Source organism: Panthera onca, chromosome D3 (genome assembly GCF_046562875.1).
Source record: "Panthera onca isolate mPanOnc1 chromosome D3, mPanOnc1 haplotype 2, whole genome shotgun sequence".
Taxonomy (NCBI): Eukaryota; Metazoa; Chordata; class Mammalia; order Carnivora; family Felidae; genus Panthera; species Panthera onca.
In genome coordinates, this window is record NC_138350.1 from 5,379,187 (window position 1) to 5,400,304 (window position 21,118).

The 21,118-nt window shown below is 39.9% G+C and overlaps 1 protein-coding gene across 8 annotated transcripts in view; it reads left to right on the forward strand.

The window, feature by feature from the left end:
• Nucleotides 1-21,118, forward strand: part of MPHOSPH9 (M-phase phosphoprotein 9) — a 58,678-nt gene that overhangs the window by 22,823 nt on the left and 14,737 nt on the right. For 7 of the 8 annotated variants that reach the window (XR_013551397.2, XM_078435893.2, XM_078435897.2 and 4 more), the window contains 5 exons: nt 2,277-2,364; nt 4,834-5,049; nt 13,742-13,789; nt 14,740-14,804; nt 16,249-16,350. Coding sequence is in view for 7 of the 8 variants with exons in the window: in XM_078435893.2 (XP_078292019.1) it covers nt 2,277-2,364; nt 4,834-5,049; nt 13,742-13,789; nt 14,740-14,804; nt 16,249-16,350 (519 nt within the window). In the remaining variant the exon portion in view is untranslated. The remainder of the gene's footprint in view (nt 1-2,276; nt 2,365-4,833; nt 5,050-13,741; nt 13,790-14,739; nt 14,805-16,248; nt 16,351-21,118) is intronic. The other variant, XM_078435896.2, reaches the window with a different exon arrangement.

Consider the following 21,118-nt stretch of genomic DNA (forward strand, 5'->3'; position numbering starts at 1 on the left):
CCTGAGCCGAAGTTGGACGCTTAACTGACTGAGCCACCCAGGCGCCCCTAAAGTATTCTTTTTTAAGGCAAGAAAAGACAAAGCCCCTTGAAAAAAAGATGAGGGAACTGAAATCTTCTGGTCCAGTTAGTAGTTTAGCTTGGAGAATTGTAGGAAAACTAGCCTTTATATTAGTTTGTGGTTGCTGTGGTAGTTAACATGCTGTTAACTACCTGAGTGTTACTACAGCTTCGGTTTTGCTGCTGGGAGTGGGGCTGGAGGTGGGGTTGGGGGTGGAACTGGGGGTGCCATGGTAGAGAGCAGTAATTTGAAAAGAGCCAGAAATAGGTTTTCTAGGATAAAAGGAAAAGAGTAGATGTCAGGCTAGGGGAAGTTGGTTCTTGTTGTTTGTTTTTAAGAAGTCAAAGATGAAAAAAAAAAAAAAGTCAAAGATGACTGTAGGTCCTTCCTGCGGAAAACGAGTATGAAAGAAGCTCGTAGACCTTGTTGGGTTAAAGATAGGCCACCAGAAAAGACACCTAGGAAGTGATAGCTGATTAACGCACTTTTCTGTCTAGAAGCTGCTAGAGCCATGGAGCGGTGAGGCAGTGTAGGTAGGACAGATTGGAAGTCAGGATTTGACTAAGTGGCTGTGTCCTAATGGTGGCGGCAGCAGTCAGGGCGCTGGGGTGGGCACAAGGACAGTGTGCAAATGAGTGGCAGTAGTTGCAGTCAGCCAGGACTGGAGAAATGATTCGCCAAAGACGAAAACCAAGTTTAAGTTGTCGGCGTACACGTCAGGGTTTTTCAGACTTAAAATTGCAATTGGGAGAATCCCCCTGGAGCTGCCGATGGGGCCATGGACACTTCTCTCGGAGCCAGCTGCGATATCAGATTATGTGACACGGCCTCATGCCGGAGTCAGTGTGGGAACTAAAACAGAGAAATACAGTTAACGTACCTACACTTGACTATTTAGTGCTCTTTCTTTCTAGAACGGTTTTATCAGTATTTCATTGCTACGTGGCATCGATGCGCAGTGGTGAGGAGCGTGAACTCTAGAGCCGGACTGCCGGGTTTAGAATCCCGGTTTGATGGCTTACAACCCAGGAGGAATTAAGCTTCATATTGTTTTCTTATCTGTAAAATGCTGATGATAATAGTCCTAACTCATAGGATTGTGAGGATGAATGTAAGTGCTTAACGTGGACTTGGCATATAATCAGTGCCAAATAGATATTGGCTTGTGCTCCCGATTCATGAACACGGAGTCAAAATGATAACCGAATTCTTCCGTGTATTCTGTTATTTTAAGGTTCTGTGATGATTAACTTTATGAAGAAGGTCTTTAATTCTAAGAAGAATACATTCATGCTCATTTGGAAAACTACAGGGGGATATAATAAGAAAAGTCTCCCTACCCAGCCTCTAGGTTTCCAGACTTAAGTTTTATATCCTACAAATCACAATACACATATTTATATATAGGTTTTCTTTCATAACAAAGATCAAGCTGTTTAATGCATTCTTTTATATCTTATATTTTTTAATTTAAAATTTATTTTTAATGTAAAATATAAATAACAAAATTTGCCATCTTAACCTTTTTTTTTTTTTACCATGTTCACCATTTTTAAGCGATCATTTCACTGGCATGAAGTACATTCACATTGTTGGGCAACCGTCACCACCATCCATCTCCAGAACTTTTTCATCTTGCAGACCCGACCCCCTGGACCCATTAAACAACAAGTCTGCACTCCCACCACCCCCACCCTCGAGCACCCACCATCCTACTTTCTGTCTATGAAATTAACACCTCAGATGAGTTTGGGTGCCACGTATAAGTGGAAGCATACTTTTGGGTCTGGCTTATTTCGCTGAGCATAATGCCCTTCAAGGTTCATCCATGTCGTAGCAGGCTTTGGACGGTCATCCTTTTTGAGGCTGAATCATATTCCACTGCATGGATAGACCACATTTTGCTCATCCATTCAGCCCTCACGGACACTTGGCTAGCTTCCCTTTTTGGCTAGTGTGCACATTGCTGTGAACATAGGTATACAGATGTCTTTCATATTTTGCCTTTTTCACTTATCTATTAGGGATCTTTTCATATTGTAATTTTCTCTGGAAGATGATATCAGGTTTATTGGGATGTATTTTATTAAAATGGCATCCTCTGTGTTCAATAAATGGAGAATTTGTTTTATATATGGGCAAATCAGATTTACAGAATACTTCTAAGGGAAAGGATTTTATCTTCTAATTTTTTCTTTCCAATTTATGGTTTTTAGATGTGGCCAATTAGATAGTGCTCTAAATGAAGCAACTAGTCGTGTGAGAACACTTGAAAATAAGAATAACTTGCTGGAAATAGAAGTTGTAAGTATTCTTCTGTTGTTTAGTGGCTCAACGTTAAGAATTTAAGCCTTTTTATTAACTGAACTTTAGAGACAAATTAATAGTTTTATGAAAATATTGGCTATGTGTTTTTAATCTTCTTAGGTTGTCTTATTAAGTAAGTTTATATTTTGAATGCTGCTGGCTTCATAGGATAGGATAAACTTTTACCCTTTAAATTTTTTATTTTTTTTATTGAGATATAATTTGCGTATCATAAAACTCACTGTCTGAAAGTATAGAATTCTGTGGTCTTTAGTATATTTGCAAACTTGTGCAAGCATCACTACGGTCAATTTTAGAATATTTTCTCTCAAAGAGAAACCCCAGAGGCACCTGGGTATCTCAGTCAGTTGAGTGTCTGATTCTTTATTTTGGCTCAGGTCATGATCTTGAGGTTCGTGAGATTGAGCTCCACATCAGGTTGTGGTGCTGGCAGTGTGGAGCCTGCTTGGTATTCTCCCGCTCTCTGCCCCTCCCCGCTCTCTCCTTCTCTCTCTCTCTCTCTCAAAAATAAATAAATGAACATGTAAAAAAATAAATAAATAAATAAAAAGAAACCCTGAAACCCTTAACCATTAGCCTTTCCCTCCTAACTCCAAACCCCCTTGTTCCCAGCCCTGAGCGAGCACTACCCTACTTTCTGTTCTTTGGATTTGCCCATTCTGGACATTGGTATAAATGGAATCTTATATATATGACCGTTTGTGTCAGACTTCTTCCACTTAGCATGATTATTTTCAAGGGTTATCCATGTTGTAGCATGAATCAGTATTTCATTATTTTTTATGGTTGAATAATATTCTGTATTTATTCATTAGGTGATAGATGTTTGGGTTGTTTTGATTTTTTTGGCTGTTATGAATGACAGTGCTATGAATATTTGTATACAACATTTTATGTGGAGTTAGGTTTTAAATTTTCTTGATGTATAACTAGGAATGCATGAACTTAAAATTAAAAAAAAATTTTTTTAATGTTTATTTTTGAGAGAGAGAGAGAGAGAGACAGATGTGAACAGGAAAGGGGCAGAGAGAGAATGGGAGACAGAATCTAAAACAGGCTCCAGGCTCTGAGCTGTCAGCACAGAGCCCTATGCGGGGCTTGAACTTGGGAACGGCAAGATCATGACCTGAGCCGAGGTCAGATGCTTAATATTTTAATATTTTAAAATATTTTTTCATGCGTTACCAAATTTTATTCTTCTATGTGTAACCTTGTTAGTAACATTTTGATGGAAAATGCCACTTATGTTCTGTGCACTGTTTCTTTGTCTTTCTTTGATATATATTTTTTTAGTTGTCTTTCTCCTAAACTGTAAACTTCTCAAAGTCAGGGACTTGTCTTTCTTGCTAATCTTACATTTTTTGCACCCTAGTGCCTGGCACCTAGTGGATATTCAAGAAACGATTGTTGAATGAATATTAATATAGCAGATGCATTTTGAATTTTCTCTTTTATTTTCATAGTAAGAGAATAGGGTAAGAAATGCTTGATTCTCCCTAAATATTAATGTGGGGCAACAGACTCCAGCTGCCCTTTCAGAATCATTTCCCTAATAGCCATGGTTATTTTTTTCATTAAAGTGACCTACAGGTGGGTCCAGCAGTTCAATGCCAGAAATGGTTTTCTGTCTGTACTTCATGACAATCTCATGAAGCTCTTATTGATTGATTTTTTTTAGAAAAATTTTTAAGTTTTATTTATTTATTTTGAGACAGACAAAGATAGCACAAGCAGGGGAGGGGCAGAGAGAGAGAGAGAGAGAGAATCCCAAGCAGGCTTTAAGCTGCTAGTACAGAACCAGATATAGGGCTTGAACCCATCAACCATAAGATCATGACTTGAGCTGAAACCAGCAGTCGGATGCTCAACTGACTGAGCCACCTAGGTTCCCTTTTATCTTTGAATTTTTTAATTAATTATTTTTTTAAATGTTTATTTTTGAGAGAGACAGAGAGGGAGAGAGAGAGACAGCGTAAGCAGGGAGGGGCAGAGAGAGAGGGAGACACAGAATCCAAAGCAGGCTCCAGGTTCTGAGCTGTCAGCATAGAGCCCAACGTGGGGCTCGAAGTCACAAACCATGAAATCATGACTAGAGCTGAAGTCGGATGCTTAACCAACTGAACCACCCAGGCACCCCTAAAGATTTTATTTTTGAGTAATCTCAACACCCAGTGTGGGGCTTGAACTTAAAACCCTGTGAGCAAGAGTCACATGCTCCACTGACTGAACCAGCTAGGTACCCCTGAAGCTGTTACTTTAGTAGAGTGATCCTTTTCAGTCTCCATCCCAGGACATAACAAAATATTAAACTTGTTAATTCCAATTTGTAGGTTTTATTTTATTACTTTTCTTTCAGAGTTTAATGCCCACAATTTATTAGCTGCTACTGAAACATCTATTTTTTTTAATTAAAAACAATTTATTATCCTTGTTTTTATTTTGTAGAGTGATTTTAGAGAACGCTTCAATGCAGCCAGTAGTGCTTCCAAAATTTTGCAGGAACGGATTGAGGAAATGAGAACAAGTAACAAAGAAAAAGACAATACCATCATTCGACTAAAATCTCGACTGCAGGATTTAGAAGAAGCATTTGAGAATGCTTACAAACTCTCAGATGATAAGGAAGCAAGACTGAAACAAGAAAACAAAATGTTTCAAGATGTAAGTGACAAAAAATGGAAACTTAAGACAGGGTTGGCTAAAAGTTATTTTAGATGTTATACTCTTACAGACTATTATGACTTTTTCCAAGTTTATTTTTGTTTGACATAACTTTGCTGTGGCTGCAAATATAGATTCTCCCGATTGAGTCTGTTAGGTCTTATCTTGAAGCAGGAAGTCAGAGCGTTCAGAACTGTGGTGTTTCCCCCATGCTTTTTGTCTCTATCGAGTCACCTTTTGAGCTATCTTAAATAAGCATCTATGTGGCTAGATGGGTAAAATGAACCAGATTTAGAATAGGTTTGATTGAATTTTTTCATTTTGCTATAATGTCACTTAAAATTTGGATTTGTACAATATTGAAACTGCATTAGGTTTCGGGTTGTGTATTTTTTTTTTTTCTTAGATTTTTCTTAATATTCTTTGTCATGGTACATAAAGAAATCTAAAAGCATTTCGGCTGTTGCAGTTTTCTCCCTGAGAGCATTAGATTGTTATTACTTTGATTTTTTAAATACTTATTTTCATGAAGATAATACATGTACATTTTTTAAAAAAATTTTATTTCTGAGAGAGAGACAGAGCATGGGGGGGAGGGGCAGAGAGAGAGGGAGACATAGAATCTGAAGCAGGCTCCAGGCTCTGAGCTGTCAGCACAGAGCCCAATGTAGGGCTCAAACCCACAAACCATGAGATCGTGACCTGAGCTGAAGTCGGATGCTTAACCCGACTGAGCCACCCAGGTGCCCCCATGTAAATGGTTTAAATATTCAGATGTTAAGGGAAAACGGTGGTCTTCCCCACCTCTCCCTTCCTAGGTGTCCCCTACCTTAGAAGTCATCACTCTCAGCTCTTCTAGTGGTGTCTCGTAGCATTTTTCTCCATGTTTCTATGTAACCAACTTCTATTTCTCTTTCTCTTTTTTTCCTCATCAGTTTCAGACATTACATATCGACTTCTGTGCAAGGAAAGCCACAGTTTAGCCTTCTTACACCATTTGCTCCCAATACAAACACTTCTCTCCTTTCTTTTTCTTTTTTGTTTTTAAGTTTATTTATTTTTGAGAGAGAGACAGAGAGACAGAGAGACAGAGTGCTAGCAGGGGAGGGGCAGAGAGAGAGGGAGACACAGAATGTGAAGCAGGCTCCAGGCTCTGAGCTGTTAACACAGAGCCTGACATGGAGCTTTGAACTCACGAACCATGAGATCATGACCTGAGCTGAAGTCAGACGGTTAACCGACTGAGCCACCCAAGCGCCCCCTCTCTGTCTTTTCAGTGTGATTAATACGTTAACTCGATTCTAAGATGCTGTTCTTTTACGTTTTAACAACTTGAAGAATTGGTATACATCTTTACGCCGTGGTATCATAGTTTAATTGGCCGCATTTTATTTTCTCTTTTAGTAGAAAACAGTAGTAAATAATGGTATGATTTCTGGTGAATGGTGTTTTAGATTTGAAATGAGATGTATTATCATTGACAGTTAGATCAGTATTCAGTATTTCTTACTGTCTGTGTAAATATTGTTGAGAGCCAGGCTGCAGTGTTCAGTGATTACATTTCCTTTCTCTTATTTTCCCTAGAATTAATAATTACTTTGTTTTTTCGTTTTTTTTTTTTAACTTGATTAGTAGCCTGTATTTAGTAATTGCTCCCGCCTCCAAATACTTCTGCTTTGTTATGAGCTGCTTGCTCTTGAGGTCGGGTACACAGATGTCTGGGACTTACCTTTGCCATCATCCTGGGAATGGTCTTTGCTTCTTTCTTGTATTAGGTCTCTTGTTTTGTGTGCATCCTGTACTTCTTTCTTAGTTGAATTCTCTGTTTTGCCAGAGTGTATCTCTTGAGAAAAAGAGTACTTGGGAGACAAATTCTGAAGCCTTCCATGTCTGAAAACATTTATGGTTTGCAGTCACACTTAAAAAACAATTTTTTTTTAATGTTTGTTTATTTTTGAGAGAGAGACAGAGCGCGGGCAGGGGAGGAGCAGAGGGAGAGGGAGACACAGAATCTGAAGCAGGCTCCAGGCTCTGAGCTGTCAGCATAGAGCCCGATGTGGGGCTTGAACTCATGAACCGCAAGATCATGACCTGAGCCAAAGTCAGAGGCTCAACCGACTGAGCCACCCAGGTGCCCTTGCAGTCACACTTTTTAAAAAATACTTTTATTTCTTACAACAGTTTTAGATTTACAGAGAAATTGAGAAGATAGTGTCGTGTTCCTGTATGCCCTGCACGGTTCCCCTGTTATTAACGTCTCACATTAGTATGGTATTTTGCGGCAATTAATGAACCAATGTCGACTCATTATTATTAAGTGTATTCCATAGCTTATTCAGATTTCCTTTGTTTTTACCTAATGTTCTTTCTCTGTCCCAGGATTCTGTAGTACATTTAGGTACCATGACGCCTCCTTAGGGTCCTTTTGCCTATGACAGTTTCTCAGACTTTCCGTGTTTTTGATGACCTGGACGGTTTTGAAGAGGATTGGTCAGGGGTTTTGTTGGGTGTCCCTTGGGATGTTTCTCTTATGATTAGACTGTAGTTATGGAATATTGGGAGGAAAACCACAGAGGGAAAATGCCATTTCAGCACATCCTATCAATAAACCCTATGTATTTTATTCTCTGATAGTCAAGTTTCAGGAGAGAGTGGATATAAACACTCTGCTCACTATGTCATATTTGATTACAACTTCACATGGTTTTGATTATTACTCTTTTTTTTTAATGTTTGTTCATTCATTCATTCATTCATTTATTTATTTGTTTTGAGAGAATGCAAGCAGGGGAGGGGCAGAGGGAGAGGAAGGGGGCGAGAGAATTCCAAGCAGGCTCCACGTTGTCAGCCACGGAGCTCGATGCAGGGCTTGAACCCACAAACTCATGAACCATGAGATCATGACTTGAGCAGAAGTCAAGGGTCGGACACTTAACCAACTGAGACACCCAAGAGCCCCTGGTTATTACTGTTCTTATTCATGTGTATTAACAGTATAACTTTGTGTGCGAGTACAGGATGAGATCCTGGTTTTTAAAACTTCTTGCACATTTTACTTTGCCATAATATCAGACGTACAGAAAGTAGCAAAAATCGTATAAAAACTTTGCAAATACCTTTCACCTTGATTCTAAATCTTAACATTTGACTCTATTTGCTTTATCAGTCTGTCAGCGGCCGCATGAGGCTGTGGCTGCCCCATTAGGCAGCACAGATAAGAGAACACCTCCAGTGCTGCAGAAAGTTCTGTTGGACAGCACTGTTGCAGAATGTTCTTCAGTTCGGGTTTGTATTTTGCAGTCAGATTCAGGTTGTTGTAATGCCCAAGAGTGGAAGGAAGCTGAGCCTTCCCATGTTCACTTTGTGGTGTTAACCCTGATCTCTTGGTTAAGGTGCTGTTTCCCTGGTGTCTGCACTGTAAAGTTATAACTCCCAGTTTGGAATTTATAAGTATTAGGGGATATTTTAAGACTTTGTAAATCACCTTCTTCTCATCAGACTTTACCCACTGGCTTTAGCATGAGGAGTCTTTCCTGAAACAGGTAATTACTATGGTGGTTGCCAAATGATGCTTTTCCTATTACCCCTTCTACATTTTTCTGAAAGGAGGACCTCTCTGCTCTCCTTTGTTTATTTATGTCAGCGTGGACTCATGGATTCTTATTTTATTCAGTGGGTCATATAGTTCTTTTTGCTGTCGCTGTTATGGTTATTATTTTGACGCTTGCTTTGTCCTAGTTTTGGCCAGTGGGGTAAGTGTTAGGCTGGCTGGCTCCTGTGTCCTTTTGACGTGTTCCTGTCACTCTCTGAGCACATCCACGCTTCCTGGCACAGCAAGATATTCCAGGCTCAGCTTGTACTTTCCCATAGCTCTAAATCACTCATGACTCCAACGAGCCCTGGTTCCTTTAAGTGGAAAATATGTAGAAACGGAGATCTAGTACTAGGTATGTTCATTGTTCATTGGATCACTAGAATGTTGTTTTGAATTGAGATTAATGTTGCCAGTGATGACACTGTTTGTTTGCATTTGCTATGTCAAATACTTCAAGCCTAGGGAGATGTACAGAGAGTAATAGATAGGACATCCACATACCAGCTGTCTGCAAATCCAGTTGAAACACCCTCTTCTATTCCTTTCTCTCCTACCTGCTATGCTGAATACACTCTTGGTTTCCCCATGCATTTCTTTCTACTTTTGCTCCAAACCCACGTGTCTATAAACAATATATAGTAATGTTTATGAACTACGTATGAATCGTACTACCTATATCTTCCAGCAGCCTGTTTTGTTTTTTTATTTTTAAGCGGCCTCCACGCCTAGCGTGGGGCTTGAACTCACGACTCTGAGGTCAAGATTTGCATATTCTACTGACTGAGCCAGCCAGGCACCCCTCCTACAACCTGTTTTTTTGCAGCATTGCTTCTGAGATTTACCATGCTGATACATGCAGCTTTTACTCGTTTTTATTTAAACAGCTTTTAAATATTTCAGGTATATAAAAAGAAAAATCACATGTGGACCAAGCACTCATCTTCGGATTTAAAATACCACAGATACAATTGAAGTCCCCCCATGCACCCATTTCTGATCACCCCTGCCTTCTTAGGAGTGACTGATGGAATGAACACATTTGTTACACTGTCTCTCTCAAAGGTCTTCCAGGTTCAAGGAAAGAAGAAGTAGGTACCACCTCTTGATGGGGTGTCTCAAGGTTCTGGAAGACCTTTTGTGAACAGAAATATTGCTGCTGCCTCTTTGGGGTACACGGTATCTGCCACAAGAGCCTGTGTTCTGTATGCAGTGGCTGGGACATAGAATGTGAACGCGGTCATCCTCATTAGATACTGCTAATATTGCTAAATTGCCCTCTGAAATAGTTGTACCAGTTCATTTTCCCACCAGTAATCGATGAGTGTTCTTATTTTCTAGAGTATTTCCAATGCTTTGTATTGTCAGACGTCTTAATTTTTTGCTGGTTTGATTGATGTGCAGTGATTAATCTGTATTGCAGCTCTCTTGGCTTGTGGTTTGCATTTAACTTGGCGTTCTCTTTTATGGGGTACAGGTTTTAGATTGTAATATTCAAAATACAGTCTTTTCATTTACAGTTGAGGCCTCTTTTATGTCTTGTTTACACAGTCTTTTCCTACTCAAGGATCAGAAAATTAATCTCCTATATATTGCCTTCTAAAATTATAAAGTTTTGCTTTATACATTTAGGCCTTTAAGCTACCCCAGATTACCTCGTATGTATGGTGTGAGATGTGAACTGAACTTGATTGTTGTTTCAAATGGTTAACCGATGGTCACAGCACCATTTTTTAAAAAGTTTATTTAAGCAATCCCTACACCCAAGGTGGGGCTCGAACTCATGACCCAAAGATCAGGAGCCACATACTCTTCTGACTGAGCCATTTTCAAATAGAGTATCTTTTCATGTCAATATTACTGTCAGCTTATCCTGTTTTGTAAAAGCAAAAACAAAAAAACTGCTTTTGGAGCTCCTGACTTGCTCAGTTGGTGGAAATGTGACTCTTAATCTTGGGGTCATGAATTCAAGCCCCACATTGGGTGTAGAGATGACTTCAAAAGAAAACAAAGCAAAAATTCTGCTTTTGTTTGGAATTTCACTAAATTTATAGATTAACTTGGAGATAGTTGAGACATAATATTGAGTCATCCCATATATGAATGCGGTTTATACCTCTATTTAAATCTTTTTTTAAAAAGTCTCTTAACAAAGTGTTGTAGTTTTCTTCATTAAGCCTTTTCACATCCTTTGTTAGGTTTTTCTCCTTAGATACCCTATTTTAATATTTATGTATTTCTAAATAATGTGCTTATGTTATTCCTTGAATTTTTATTTTTTATTTTAGTCTTAAACTTTTTAAAAATGTTTATTTATTTTGAGAGAGAGAGAGAGAGAGGGAGAGTGCATGCAGGGGGGCAGAGAGAGAGAGAGGGAGGGAAGGAGAGAGAGAGTAAGAATCCCAAGCAGGCTCTGCGCTATCCTCTCAGAGCCTAACACAGAGAACCATGTTTCATGGACGGTGAGATCATGACCTGAGCTGAAACCCAGAGTCATACGCTTAACCGACTGAGCCACCCAGGTGCCCCCAATTTTTTTTTTTAATGTTTGTTTATTTTTGAGACAGAGAGAGACAGAGTTTGAGCAGGGGAGGGACAGAGAGCGAGGGAGACATAGAATCTGAAGCAGGCTCCAGGCTCCGAGCTGTCAACACAGAGCCTGACACGGGGCCCAAATTCACAAGCCGTGAGATCATGACCTGAGCCGAAGTCAGACTCTCAACCGACTGAGCCACCCAGGTGCCCAACCCCCAATTTTTTTTTAAAGTAAGCTCTACACCTAAAGTGGGGCTTGAACTCACGACCCCAAGATCAGGAGTTGCATGCTCCACCAATTGAGCCAGCCAGATGCCCCGATTTCTTGAATTTTTAACAATATCCATAATTATTGTGGATGAAGATTTAGGTCTTTCGCATGTCATTTGGCTAAGAGTATAGAATTCTAGGGTATATTTTCTTACCAGATTTTTTTAAAGTTTATTTATTTTTGTGAAAGAGAGAAAACACAAATGGTGGAGGGGCAGAGAGAGAGAGGGAGACACAGAATCTGAAGCGGGCTCCAGGCTCCAAGCTGTCAGCATAGAGCCCAGCTTGGGCTTGAAACCACGAACCATGAGATCATGACCTGAGCCAAAGTCAGACGCTCAACCGACTGAGCCATCCAGGTGCCCCTGGGTTGATTTTCTGAGACTTATTTATGCTTTACTTTCCATCATAGCCTCTTCGTTCTCTATCTTCTGGTTTTAGTATTAAACTTCTTTTCTCTCTCATTTTTAGTTTCTAAGAGCTGTTTCTTGTCCTTTCATTGCTAGTTTTTCATTGCTTTCTGGTCTTGCTTTATGTATATAGCAGTTACTTCTCTGAGGATATTAATAATAGCTTTCTTGTAATACTTCTTTAGTTTTGATTTATTATTTCTTCCAAGTTAACCTTTCCTTTTGAAATCAGCTTCATATTGAATGTTTTTGCTTTTTTTTTTTTTTAATGTTGGTTCTTTTACTAGACTCACATTTAAGGGGGAGGCAATCAAAAGCCATTTGGAGACCGTATGTGTACAGATGTGACTTACTTCCTGGTAGCCTTTACTTACCAGCAATCATGGAGTAATTATGTAGAGGTCTTCTTTCTGGGATTGTTTGGTTTTCCCAAGGAAGAGTCTCCCAGTCTCTTGTCTGGGACCTTTCATCCAGGATCTGGTGGCACTGAGGGATGGGGAGCCAAGGTGGGTTTTGTTTTGTGTTTTGTGTTTTGTTTTTTTGAAAACTTTTCCATCTTCTCCTTATCCCTTTACTTCCTCCACCTGTTGCACTTGGGTTTCCAAAGTTGAATTTGTGTCTCATTCACCTTCACTGAGTCCTGTTGCCTGGCTGGTCAGTCTGCTGCTGTATAGGATGGGGAAAGGTCCTGGGCTCTAACCACTCAACTTTTATTTATTTATTTATTTATTTATTTATTTATTTATTTATAATTTTGTAATGTTTATTTTTGAAGGAGAGTGAGACAGAGTATGAGCAGGGGAGGGGTGGGCAGAAGAGAGGGAGACACAGAATCCGAAGCAGGCACCAGGCTCTGAGCTGTCAGCACAGTGCCTGATGCAGGGCTTGAACTCAGGAGCCACAATAAGTAATCTATATTAGACTTGGGATTATGCTTTTTTTTTGGTAATTTTTTAAATGTTTTATTTATTTTTGAGAGACAGAGACAGAGAGAGAGTGAGTGGAGGAGGGGCAGAGAGAGAGGGAGACAGAATCCGAAGCAGGCTGCAGGCTCTGAGCTGTTCACTCAGAGCCTGACATGGGGCTTGAACCCACGAACTGTGAGATCATGACCTGAGCCAAAGTTGGCCGCTTAACTGATTGAGTCACCTAGGTGCCCCACAAATTTTAATCTTTTAAAATATTGCTTTCTTGAGGCACCTGGGTGGCTCAGTGGGTTGGGCATCCAGCTCTTGATCTTGGCTCAGGGCTTGATCTCCAGGCCGTGAGTTCGAGCCCCACACTGGGCGTGAAGCTAAATAAATAAGTAAATAAGTAAACAAACAAACTGCTCAAGGGGTCTGGACTGCTACTAAATTGTTTTTGTTTTACTTTTTATTTTGAAGTAAATTCAAACTTAGAGAAACCTTGTGAGAACGATTATATTCCTTTTACCTAGGATCACAGTTGTTAGCATTTGCCATATTGGCCTTATCATCTCCCATATGTATGTGTTCACACATACGTGTTTTTTTCTTGAACAATTTGAGAGTAAATTGCAGACCTGGCCCTTTACCCTTACCTTTTGGTGTGTATTTCCTAAGAACAAGGGCCTTCGGTACATAGCCACAGAACGAATCAAAGTAAAGAAGTCTAATGTGCAATTTACATCCAAATTATTATTTTATGACACTTTTTTTTCTAGTCCAGGATCCAACCCAGCATCATGCCTTACATTCACTTCTGTTATCTCTTTAGTCGCCTTCAATCTGGAACACAGTGTTAACCATTCTGTTTCATGACATTTGCATTTTTGCAGAGTAAGGGCAGCTATTTTATAGACCATCTCTGAGTTGCTATTATAATGTTTAACTTTGTGGTGCAATTTTTTTGTTTTTCCTTATAGCTCTTAGGAGAGTATGAGTCCCTTGGAAAAGAACACGAAAGAGTAAAGGTAATGGTTGATGATTCATGTTCTGAACATCATATAGGGGCAGAAACACTGGGTTGGAAATGAAGAGGGGTGACCCTTTCTTCTCCCTTTCTCTCCCTCTTCTACCTCCATCTAGCCGCCTTAGTTAGACTGTCTCTCCATCACCTCATCTTTGTCAGCATCCTTATTTGCAAATATTTGCCCGCTTACGTCGCAGATTTGTTGGATTTCTTTGAAATCTTCAGAAATGTTGAATGGCTGTTGTATTTGAGATGAGTTGAGATGAAATTTTTAGAAGAATATAAGAACCATACAGATGAAAATAATTATTTAATAATATTTAAATACAAAGTTTTGTTTTTTAAAGCAGTAGCTTTTTGTGGGATTGTTTGAGTTTATTGATAATGCTTGAATTCTTAATGAAAGCTCTCTTTGGGAACTATATGTTTGAATTCCGCAAAACCCCACAATAATGCTGTAAGTGGGGTCCAAAGTACTTGTGTTGCATAAAATACAGGGTTGTGATCATTCAAGGTTGGTGAAAAGGTCTGCACAGCTAGGCAGGAGGGAATTCTGGGGGGTCAGGAGCCAGTCATCACATGTGAAATCTTACTAAGTGGCAAAACAAATACCTGTGTGTTTACTACTGAGGTTTTAGGCAAGTTGTAGTTAGAATATGTCCATTTTGACACTGGATTGTGCAGAATTAAGGAAAGCCTCATAGGCTATACCTATTACACAGGTCATGTACATACAGCTGCTTGTATCAACCAGCATTTTGCTGTCTCATTTTTTCCCTTGAATTGTGCATATTGGCTCTGTGGTCAATGCTGTATTTGCTGAGTATCTGCATAATTTTCTTTGTAGCTCTCTGGTGTGACCTTAGATTTGTTTTATATTATGTATTTTAAAATAAAAGGAGTATAAACCTGAATATTCCAGTTATCTGAATTTTTCCTTTATTTTCATAGGATACATTAAATACAACCGAGAACAAATTGCTTGATGCACATACTCAGATTTCTGATTTGAAAAGGTAAAATGTGTTATCTTTCTAATAAGATAATTATGCCTCTATTCTTTTAGCATATAAATATGTGTCTGTACCGAAAGCGATGAAAAGGAAGTTTTTCTTGAGGATTTTTAGGCACTTTGAGGTTAGGTTTTATCCTGATCTTCCCCTGACCTGGAAATACATTTGATTTTAGCCAAAGATTTTTAAATGATTAGAGTAGATTAGTAGTTGTGCTTGAGAAGTGTGCACTCCTGAAACATTTATTTGGTCAGCGAAGCAAAATCTAAATGGTACTAAACCTTTGAAAGGAAATTTAATCTATCCTTAAAAAAGAAGAAGAGAATTTTAAGAGTCAGTCTAGTTCACCAAATGATATTTGTGCTCCCAAAAGAAAACAGCATTCACACCAACTTTATGACCATCTACTTTCTTAAAAACCTGGTTTGGGGACTACATTTGTGATCTCATTTGCTTAATTAGATAGAAACAGAGGCATAAATGGTCTCTATGGCAAATGATTAATTATTTCTAATTGGCTTTGGAGGGTGCTTTTGTGTTTGTATTTGGAGATACGTCCCTTCTTTGGAGGTTTTACTGCGCTCCTAAGGACTTCAGGTTGGAGAGAACGCGAATGCTGCCTGGCCTGCGCATTTGCTTAGGTCTTTGCTGGGATGCATTCAGTTCTGCCAATAGCTTCCTTGTCAAATTGGCACGAGGTGTCAGCCCTGCTAGAGCTGTTCTTCCTCAAACCCTCCTCGCAGCAGGGCAGACAAGAATTTGAGGTTAGAAGGAGATGAACACATATGCAGAGTTTAAGAGAACAGAAGGAATGCCAAGGTAGCTTCAAAACAGAAGTACCAGAGTACTTACCCCTGTTGGTGAATTTGAAAATAGGCTTTTATTCTGAACATGGCACAAATGAGGTGAGTTGCCTGTAGGTAGAGAGTTGTTCAGGATAGTTTAGCCTTTGTGTCTTTTAAAAATTAGGAAGTTCTTATTAGCTCTTTTATTGGATGTTATATTAAAATATTAAAAGCTTCCTCTTTTGTGAAAGCATTACCTATCTAGATTTCATATGCATGAATATATACGTTCAGAATGAAACATAACTAGAACTGCATTTTATTTGAGTACTTGGTTTTATTTTATTTTTAAAATTTATACCATGTGTTTTGATCTGTAGTCAAATTTATAATTTTTCTTTTTTTCCTTGGCTATATAAAAGCCATTTGTTGTCTTTTCCTTCAGTTGTAGTATGTGAAATGCTTCTTTGTAGAGTTTAATGTATTTGTCTTTCAGTTTAGTTTCCAATTTTGTTCAGCTTTTTTAAGCTTACTGGTGGCATTTTACTGTGAAAACAGGTGTATGGACCAGCAGTTTCTAGAAGGGTCTGTTAAATAATTTGTAGTTGAGCTATATTTAAAATCTATCGTGTACTTAATTTATCTTATTGCTTTTGAATTAGAACAATTTCAAAACTTGAAGCTCAGGTCAAGCAAGTAGAGCATGAAAATATGTTAAGTCTTCGTCATAATTCTAGAACTCCTGTGAGAACCTCACGTGCCAAGTAAGTGATTTTCTTTAATCTCAGTAAAGCTAGAAATAGGTGCACCCTTTTAGTGAACTGAGAAACTCATCTGTCTAAATCATGAGAAAGTCAGGGTTAAGTGTCATTATAGAACTTAGATGTGTAAAAACATCTAATTATGGGGCGCCTGGCTGGCTCAGTCATGAGTTAGAGCCCTATGTTGGGTGTAGAGCTTACTTAAAAAACAAAAACAAAACCATCTAATTATTAGATATTATAAAAGGTCTTATGCAGAGGCGTTTGCCAAAAGGAGGGAATAGAATCTGATGGGGTGTAAAGAGACCTAGAATGTTTTTTATTCATTGATTTTGCCCAGCTGTGTGACCTTAGGCAAATCACTTAATTTGAGGTTTTTTTGGAGCTCAATTTTATTATCTGTAAAAACCAGGACATTGGGCTAGATCACCTCAAAAGGTCTTTTAGCCCTAAAATTCCAGAAATTGTATCCCTATGTTAATGGACATATCTACAAAGATAGTGGATTTTATTAGGTTGTAAGGATTTTTCTTTTTAGTTTTTTTAGTTATTCAGAATTAGCTTTGTTGTAATCTCAGAGCATTATCTTGATGCTACTTTTATAGAGCTATTTTTTTCTTTTTTCTTTTTATTTTTTTTAAATATTTATTTTTGAGAGAGAGAGAGAGAAGGCGAGCGAGCGGGGGAGGGGCAGAGACATAGAGGGAGACACAGAACTCGAAGCAGGCTCCAAGCTCTGAGCTGTCAGCACAGAGCCTGACACGGGGCTCGAACTCACAAACTGCAAGATCTTGACCTGAGCCAAAGTCAGACACTTAACCGATTGAGCCACCCAGGTGCCCCTAGAGCTGTTTTTTTTCGTATTAGAATTGGTTTTTATTATGATTTTATAAAGAATATTAAATGAGTAGTTCATAAGGTCATAAATTGATGTGTATCGGAAAGATTGTTAAATTGTAAACTTTAACCTAGGTTGTAATTGTCAAATGAGAAACTTTCTTTAGATCTTTTTATTTATTATTAAAAAAATTTTTTTTTAATGTTTATTTATTTTTGAGAGAGACAGAGCCTGGGGGGGGGGGAGGGGCAGAGAGAAAGGGAGACACAGAATCTGAAGTAGGCCCCAGGCTCTGAGGGGTCAGCACAGAGCCCGACGTGGGGCTCGAGCCCACAAACCATGAGATCATGTCCTAAGCCGAGGTTGGACGCTTAACTGACTGAGCCGCCCAGGTGCCCCTAGATCTTTTTTTTTTAATGTTTATTATTTTTGAGACAAAGACAGACAGAGAGCAAGCGGGGGAGGGGCAGAGAGAGAGAGAGGGAGACACAGAATCTGAAGCAGGCTCTAGGCTCTGAGCTGTCAGCACAGAGCTTGACCCGGGGCTCAAACTCACAAACTGCGAGATCATGACCTGAGCCGAAGTTGGACGCTCAACCAACTGAGCCACCACGCACCCCTCTAGATCTTTGTTAATTAATCTTAAGTTAGAACACAGTGAATTATTTAAAGAAAAAAAAATTGTAAGTAACTGAAATTGAACGTTTGTGGGAGAACAAGAGTGGGGTGGGATTGGGGTCAGGAAAGGCCTTTCTGTGGAGGTGACTTGTAAGCAGGGAGGTGTAAGCCCTGTGCTGAGTGTTTGGGGTGTGGACGTGAGGGCGGGGGATGTTCCAGGCAGAGAAATTAGCCTCACTATGTCCTGAGGTAGGAAAGAGCTTACATGTCTAAAGAACCTGGAGGAAGCCTCTGTGGCCCGAATATTGCCAGCAAGAGGTCAAGTAGGTCCAGATGAAATTGTAGACTATCATCCATCGCCTTCTAAGCCATACATGGTCGAGAGTTTGGATTTTACTCTTAAGTCTGTTGGGAAGCCTCTGAAAGGTTGTATATGGTAAAATTAGGTCATCTGATTTCTATTTTTTTTTTTTTTAACGTTTATTTATTTTTGAGACAGAGAGAGACAGAGCATGAACAGGGGAGGGGCAGAGAGAGAAGGAGACACAGAATCGGAAACAGGCTCCAGGCTCCGAGCCATCAGCCCAGAGCCTGACGCGGGGCTCGAACTCATGGACCGTGAGATCGTGACCTGGCTGAAGTCGGACGCTTAACTGGCCGAGCCACCCAGGCACCCCTGATTTCTATTTTTTTAATGCACCTGCCTTGAGGAGAAGACGGAGAGGAAAAGAGTAGAAACAGACACACTAATTAGGCTATCGTAGTGCTGGGAGAGGTGGTGTTCGCTGGGTGATGTCCGTAGAAATGGACAGAAGAGAAAGGTGGGAGGGTTCTGGAGGTGGAATCCACAAAACATAGCTAAGAATGAGATAACAAGATAAGAAAGGGAAGTGTCCAATAATGTCTTGGTTTCTGGCTGGAGCGACTCAGGGTTCCGTATATTGAACTAGGGAAGGAATGGGAAGAGCAGGCCATGGGTAAGGATCAGAATTTCTTTTTTTTTTATTTTTTATTTTTTAACGTTTATTTATTTTTGAGACAGAGAGAGGCAGAGCATGAACGGGGGAGGGTCAGAGAAAGAGGGAGACACAGAATCGGAAACAGGCTCCAGGCTCTGAGCGGTCAGCACAGAGCCCGACGCGGGGCTCAAACTCACGGACCGCGAGATCGTGACCTGAGCTGAAGTCGGACGCTTAGCTGACTGAGCCATTCAGGCGCCCCAAGGATCAGAATTTCTATTCCAAATATTTTAGTTTGAGATTCCTACAGATTCCAAATGGGAATCCAGCAGGTGATTATACATTTGCATTTGGAGCTCAGAAATAAGGTCTCAGGCTGGAGTTACAAATTGTAGAATTATCATTCTGTAGTGCTTGACCACGGGATAGGTGGTGTAGGACGCAGCTCTGAAGAGCCCTGAGGTCCCGATGTTGGGGTGGGGGTTGGCACAAGAAGCTGAGAAAGAGCTGCCAGCACGCTGGGAGGAACCCCCAAGTGGCCAGTGTTGTGGCCGCAGCTGAGAGAGCGAGTGAGGGGGACTGGGGTTCCCTGGGTGCACCAGCCAGGGGTTGGTGGCCTGGAGAGCAGTTTGCACAGAGGGACAGATGTGAATGTTGGTTGAGAATGTTGTGTAGAATAAGTGAAGGCGACCTGTGTGTCTGACAACTGGAACATTAATATATTGTGATGTATGTGTGCATGGTGCTGTCTGTGTGAGAGCGCACTTGCTAGATCAGGAATTGGCAAGCACAGCCCCCAGCCCCAATCCAGCCTGCTGCCCGTTGTTGGAAGGCCCATGAGCAAAGAAAGGTTTTTTGTTTTTAAATGGGAGAAAAAGCATAATATTTCATACGTGTAAAAATTACATGAAATTGAAATTTCAGTGTCCATAAGTAACATTTATTCATTTACCTATTGTCTCTGGCTGCTTTGCGTTACAATGGCTAAGTTGAGTAGTTGCAACAGTAAACCTCTCCCATCTGGCCCATAAAACCTATTTATTAAAACAAAATAGGGGTGCCTGGGCGGCTCAGTCAGTTAGGTGTCCGACTTCTGCTCAGGTCGTGATCTCGTGGTTCGTAGGTTCGAGCCCCGTGTAGGGCGCTGTGCTGACAGCTCAGAGCCTAGAGCCTGCTTCTAATTCTGTGTATCCTTCTGTCTCTGCCCCTCCCCAGCTCACACTTTGTCTCTTTCTCTCAAAATTAAACATTAAAAAAAAATAATAAAAAACAAATAACACAAAAAACTTATTTATTATTTGACTACAGGAAAAATTTGCCAGCCACTGAAGTTGATCATTAACATGATTTAATCTTAGGAACATAATTTGGAACAACGAAAAACCAGTTGCAGAAGAAGGATACTATTCATATTGACTTCAGCATGTAGAACAGTTGTACATATTCTTACAGGTTCATACAGAGGTGGTTAAAAGTATAATGTATGTACACATTACAAATTTAGTGTAAGTGGTTGCTTTGGGGAGGAATGATATTGGAGAGGTACACAGGGGACTTGAGTTGTATCTGTGGTATTTCCCTGTGTAAATTTTTTTTAAATGTTTATTTATTTTTGAGAGAGAGCGCGCGCGCGCGCATGAGCGGGGGAGGGGCAGAGAGAGGGAGACACAGAATGTGAAGCAGGCTCCAGGCTCTGAGCTGTCAGCCCAAAAGCCCGACGCGGGGCTCGAACCCACAAACTGTGAGATCATGACCTGAGATGAAGTCGGACGCTCAACCAACTGAGCCACCCAGGCGCCCCTGTGGTGTTTCCCTGTTTAAAAATCTAACAGAAATATTGCAAATAATCAAGATTTATAAGCAGACGGTTGGTGCATGAGTATGATCTGTGTGTCTATGCATGCTGAAGTGAACATGAACCAATAAAGGATTCATATCCACAATATAAAGAACTAGGAAAGAAAAAGTCTCCTCAATAGAAAAATGATAAAAGAACATGAACAAACGATTCGTAGAAAAAGACATATAAATGGCTGATAAAATGAAAAGATGTTCATTTTACTGGTAATCAAAAAATGTAAATTAAAACAAGCATGGGATACCACTCACACCGTCAGACAGGCCACACTTTAATCAGTGTAAAGTTTGGCAAAGATGTGAAGAAAGAGGTACTCTCAAAGTAATGGTTGGACTGAAAATCAGTAAGCTTGACTGGAGCGTGATTTGGCAATATCCACTAAGACTGAAAATATGTGCACCCCAAATCGCACACTTCTGGTTTTAGATATTTACCTTAGAGGAACTCCTACATGTGTTAATCGTAGCACTGTTGAAAGGTGATGTGTTGGGGGGCGCC